Source organism: Mus pahari, chromosome 1 (assembly GCF_900095145.1).
Source record: "Mus pahari chromosome 1, PAHARI_EIJ_v1.1, whole genome shotgun sequence".
NCBI classification, from domain to species: Eukaryota; Metazoa; Chordata; class Mammalia; order Rodentia; family Muridae; genus Mus; species Mus pahari.
Window position 1 is genome coordinate 128,693,182 of NC_034590.1, and position 6,302 is coordinate 128,699,483.

Here is a 6,302-nt window from a genome sequence, read left to right on the forward strand (position 1 = left end):
TTAATAGAGCTATTAGTAATTAGTTCTATACCTTTTATTTAGATAATTTCTTCACAAATATAAACATAGTTTCTATTCTTCACATACCTGATCAGGCCCCGGACTGTAGAGTGCCATGGTGAGATAATCAGTCCGGAAGCTTACATTCAGTGTTGTGTGAACTTGAGAAGCCTGTGGGTGTACCTCCACCACAGCAGCAGTCACCACAGTAGCTGGTAAATTAAAGATAAGAAAGAAGAGAAAACAATTCTAAGATCAGGTAATCAAAGCACCCTTGAGACTTATCAAATGGCTGATTAATTGCTGCAATAAAATGATATTCAAGAAAATTGAAAAGGTTAAAAACTCTCACATGGAACTCTGGATTAACACTTTCATAATAACGGGAGAGAAAGAATTAAACACTCAGAACTTCTGTTTCCTCTTGAGAAACTACAATCCTACTTTCATAAATCTAGAATCATGAACATAGGACTTACTTTGGAGATTAAATGAAATGTTTAAAATGAATATATTATATATACACACACATATATACTTATATTAACAGTTTTTATTCAAATTTTAAAGAAACTACGACAAAACAATGTAGTTTAGATGTTATTTTAAAGCTTGTTCTAATTGGTATTCAAAACTTTTGTTTTCTATATACTTAAATTTTAAATCAAAATACATACACAGTTATATGTATATAAGTATATATATATATGTATATAAGTCTGTAAGTATTCAGATGTATATATATGTATATATATGTATATAAGTATATATGTATATAAGTCTGATGTGTGTGTATATGTATGTATGTGTGTGTGTATATATATATATATATATATATATATATATATATGTGTGTGTGTGTGTGTGTGTGTGTGTGTGTGTGTGTGTGTGTCTCATTGTCTGAAAAAATTACTCCGCTTAGGCTCTCTCCCAGGCATTCTGAGTGAGGTGAATGTAAAAACCAACACTTGACTACGAAACCATTGTGTACAAAGCACTGTGAACTCCTTTGCAATGAAACTGACTCTAGCCACATGACAATTTTGGGATCCCTATTGTTCTTCAAGGTTACTACTATTGTTTGATATAGTTTCTTCTTTCCTGGGTCTTAATTTTTCTTGCTGGGATATATTTTAGAAATAATTTCTTTAGAAGAGGATTTGAAAAGATTTGAGTAAACTGTGAGTTACTACAATAGAATTATTTTGTTTTTAAATTTGGAAGTAATATTTGTGTACAGAATCATAGCTTCAAAGTCACCTTGTTTAAATCTGAAATAGTCCCACTGTCTCTTATAACTCAGCAGTCCTACTTTACCACATTTACTGAAAGAGCAACAACAGCAAAAACCAATTTTCTTAAAGTTATTGATCTTTATAAGCTTCTCACAGGCAGACTGTTTTTATCTAAAAATTTAAAAGCCTTACCTGTTTTAGGCCTAACATTTCAGTAAATTGAGTTTATATCTGAGTCTTAGTTCACCCAGCTTGTTGAAATCATGTGTTCTCTATGGCTGAGCAGGCTTTGTAAGTGTGGCAGGTTGAACTAAGTTACTTCTTTCAAACTTTTTCTTCCATTCTCTGAGGTATTTCTACCACTAAAAGTTAGCATGCTGGGACTGGAAGAACTTCTGAACTGAAGCATCATTCTCAATTTTATCTCACTTTTCCATGCCTGGTGTTTGATTCTTTTATACATGGCTATTATCTCAGGTCGTATGCTTCAACACTTACATTCTAATACTCTGGTTAAGGTTATTTTGAAAAAAAAAATGAGCAATCACATACCTATACTTGTAGTCTCTAGGAATTTTTTTCTATCTTCAGAGAGCCCACTTAATTGTTACTTTCACCCCACTGCAAAGTCCTTAGGAAGTCCCTGTTTGATTTGTTGGCATACTTTCCCTAGAATTCAGTGTGCCTCTTCTTTTTCACTCACAATACAATGTTTTGTTTATCTTTGCTTATTTTATGTCTGTGTTCTATTGCTTTAACCTCATTTGGTACCACTCATATTTAACAATAAAGAATGGAGTTCATATTTTATTGACTTTGTGTATGATCTGAGTAGTAATGCTGTAAAGTATTTCAGGGTTTTGGAAAAGCAGGCATTTTACTTTAAAAACAGAGATTTGGGATCACATATAAAAATTAAAATAAGGATATGATTTTGTTTTTGAGCCTCAGAATCACCCTAGTCCCCTACCTAAGCCCACTGGCTCATGTACTGGTGCCATAGTCAGAACCAGCCATATTTACCCAGCACCTTGGCACCAACACTGGAACTAGGATTCCTTTTATTATTTTTCAACAATCCAACTCTTCAACTGTGGTCGTTTAAATGGGAATGGCCCCCACAGACTCATGTGACTGAATGCTTGGCCCTCAGGGAGTAGCACTTTTAGGAGACATGGCCTTGTTGAAGTATGTGTGGCTTTGTTGGAGGAAGTATGCCACTGTTGGGGTAGGCTTTGAGGTCTCCTATGTTCAAGCTATGCCCAGTGTGGCACACAAGTCTCCTTTTGTCTGCTGCCTGCAGATCAAGATGTAGAACTCTCAGCTCCTCCAGCACCATGTCTGCCTGCATGCTGCCATGTTTCTCACAATGATGATAATGGTCTAAATCTCTGAAACTGTAAGCCAGCTCCAGTGAAATGTCTTTCTTCATAAAAGCTGCCTTGGACATGGTGTCTCTGAACAGCCATAAAACCCAAACTAATGCCAACTTCTGTTAAAATCCATCATCTACAGTGATTATCCTATTGTCATATTTCTAGTTTTCTCATATTCCTAAAATATCAATATATAAGAAATCATCTATTACATATGCTGCAAAACTGAATATAAGCATTTATAGAAAGAAAAACAAGAATTCTCAGTTTTGTCAAAACAGAACTAAGAACTTTGATTACATACATATATTACATATAAAATCACAGAACTAAAAACAGATAATTTAAAATTGCCTATGTGAAACTAACTAGTTAGAGAATTAAGTCCTCTTTTACCAAGAACTAAAGAAAGAAAGGTTGTGGGATGGAGAGGCAAGAGAGGAGAGAGGAGAAGGAATCCCGAGAGAAAGTAAGGTTCAGCACACACCTGTAGAATGGTTGGGAGTACTGGTGACCCCACTGGTAAGGGTTTCTGGGTCTTTATTTGCAGAAGATGGAGCATTCAGATTGTGTCCATACCGAATATTGCCATGCAATGTTTGAAAGACGGTTGTTAAATCTTCCTGACTAAGAATGAACTGTTAAAAACAAAGTAAGACTTTACAAAAAGAAAATACACACACAAAGGGAGAAGATTTGCTTTAAAGAAGTTATTTTATGTGTATGGGTGTTTTGTCTGTGCAACACACACGTCTGCTTCTGGCAGAGGGCAGAAGAGGAGGGCATCGGGTCCCATAGAACTAGAGTTACACAATAACTTATAGTCTGCCATGTGGATGCTGGGAATTTATTTCTAGGCCCTCTGGCCAGTTCTCTTAACACTGAGATATCTCCCCTGACCCCAAGATTTGCTCCCACTCCCTGAATTCACAGAAGAGAAATATACACTGGTTTGCCATAAACAAATTTTTAAGGCTCTAAAGATTTTTACTGACCGAATATCCAGTTTTCTGCAGAACAAGTGGTAATTAGTAGTTTATAAAATACAGATTTTTTTTTTGTCAATTCCAAAAAAGTATTTTTATGGATGTACTATACAAGTCAGTCACTTTAAAATTTTTAAAGTGAGCTTTCACCTTTATGAACCCATCTAACCACTTTAGATTTTGATTAGGAGGCACATTATTGTAAAAATACAGAATAAACAAACATGTTTGTGTAATGAAAAATAGTTTACAATATGATTTATATGAATTATTTTGTTTTTCACAAAAGTTCTATATATAAAGAGCGCAATCTTGATTTTATAAGAAGCTGTAGCTAAATGAGTAAGACACTTCCCTTTACAAATAATTAAGAAGTAATTCAACAACTTAACTTTAAAATTCTTTGTTGTGACCCTAGCATCAAGCGAACAGAAAAGACCTATTTTAAGTGGCATGACAGATAATTGAGTGTCATGTTCACTTTGTCATAATATGTAGTTAGATTTTTTTTAAACATTACTTAAAATGTTTCTATAAACATTATTTTTTGTGAAGGCTAAGTTAATATTTAATTAAAAAAGAATGAGTAAACTTCATTACCTTCCACAATGTAAGAGGGCCTTATCTAATCACCTGAGGTGTCTTGGTCACTGTTCTATTGCTGCAAGGAGACACCATGACCAAGGCAACTCTTACAAAAGAAAAAAAATTAATTGGAGGATTATGTGCAGTTTCACAAGTTTAGTCCATTATCACCATGGCACATTTATCACCATCACAAGCATACACACAAGAGTGAAATTTGCAGGTTCTTTTTACATTCTGCTTTAATATTAATTGCAGGTCTCCAGAGAAACATACACAACACAAAAGTATGTGAGTCATGAGTAATGTCAAAATTGGCAGGATAAATCTGTGGGATATTTAAACAGGGGAAGGAGGTATCTCCTCAGTCAAAGGCAGTCTTTTAACAGAATTCTTGCTTGGGGGAGGTCAGGCTTTTTTTCTAAGTAAATGCCTTCATGTGATAGTTTGCATAAGAATGGCCCCCATACACTCATCTGTTTGAATGTCACCAGGAAGTAGAACTCTTTGATGGGATTAGAAGGATTAGGAGGTATCCCCTTGTGGGTGGAAGTGTGGGAGCAGGCCTTGAAGTTTCAAAAGTCCTGCCACATACATACAGTCTCTCTTGGCCTGCAGGTCAGGATGTAGTTCTGAGCTACTGCTCCAGCACTATGATTGCCTCCTTGTTTGTTTTGTCTTGTTTTGTTTTTGAGAGAATCTCTCCTTGAACAGGATCTGTCCACCCTCTTAAGAGCTAATATTACAATCATTTTTTTTTTAACATGGATTCAAGGGATCTGAGCTCATCTTAATTTTATGTATTTAATTAAGACAACTTTTCTAACTACATTGTACTTACTTCTACAGCTGTCCAGTATTTAATTTCTACTTTTTAAATGAGGTGATTTTAATCTCACAAAATTTAACTGTTATTTGTGTTGCCCCATTATACTTCAAAGATATAACCTACTTAAGTTGTCCATGTGTAACTATTCATACTGCCTATGCCTGTGAATTTATACTCCTCTTTCTATTAGAGCACTTAATTTGTGATTACTATCAAACAAGAATTGCACCTAGTATAATCACAAACTATATTTCTTAATTAGTACAATCTATTAAATGTCCATTAGATAACGATTTTAATTGTCACTCTCTGTTCTTGTTAAGCAGCCAGAAAGAGATGTTGGAAAGACTGTAAAGAACCTAGGACTGCTGACCTTACATGTAAGAGTAAACTCTAAGAATAACCCTAAAAAGAATACTACATGCTAAAAACTCACAAACTGGAGTAATTGGTATGCATGCATGAGATTAACAGATTCAATTCTATTCTCTTACTGACACTCAGATTAAACGGGGAGTGATCTAAATAGATCTCTTCTATACTGTACTGCAAAGGTGGCTAACCGATCTGAAGAATTAGGACAGAGGGAAGGCTCATCTTCCTCAGGAGTCCCTTCCAGAGGACAGCCAGTTATTCACAGGCAGGCTGCAGCATCACCTTAACTTTCTACAGAGGATTTTTCCTGGGAGCCTGTAAAGGAAGTAGTTCTACTCTCCACAAGAATCTGCTTGTAACTGATCTCAGAGCAAAGGATTTCTCCCTGGCAGGTGACAGACATTACTTATAAGCTTCTATCTGTAGTCTGCTCAACGTAGAGACTTTTAATATTTACCTTAAAAAGGAAATTATCCTCTTCAACCACTTAAAGCACCTATACACACTAAGATCATAAAAACTTTTAGTTAGCCTGTATTAAAATCTGAATTTAACTGACTTAAATGTCTAAAATTCCTAAAATATTTTTTCTGAATAAAAATTTTTATATAAACAGAGAGTGAAGCTGTAGGTTGAGGGAGCAGAGAAAACAAGTAGGTTTCTGAAAGAAATATTCTAGAGTGTATACTGGTATTACTTCAGCAAAACATGCAAAGATTTTGATTTACATCTGTTCAACAGCAAAATATAAGAATTTATGGTTATTCCATTAGAGTGAAGCAATGTCAACCAGTTACTAAGTAAAGTGATACATTAGGTAATCTACCTCTTTATTCCAGAACACTCACCCCCCATCTCTCTCTCTCCTCCCTCTCTCTCTCTCTCTCTCTCTCTCTCTCTCTCTCTCTCTCTCTCT

General features: G+C 35.0%; 1 protein-coding gene across 4 annotated transcripts in view; it reads right to left on the reverse strand.

Annotated features, from left to right (window-relative positions):
- Vps13a (vacuolar protein sorting 13 homolog A) overlaps window positions 1-6,302 on the reverse strand; it is a 197,325-nt gene that overhangs the window by 94,243 nt on the left and 96,780 nt on the right. For all 4 annotated transcript variants that reach the window (XM_029542348.1, XM_021191562.2, XM_029542349.1 and 1 more), the window contains exons 35-36: window positions 3,099-3,249; window positions 88-212 (exon numbers count right to left, since the gene is read on the reverse strand). In XM_029542348.1, coding sequence (XP_029398208.1) covers window positions 88-212; window positions 3,099-3,249 — 276 coding nt within the window. The remainder of the gene's footprint in view (window positions 1-87; window positions 213-3,098; window positions 3,250-6,302) is intronic.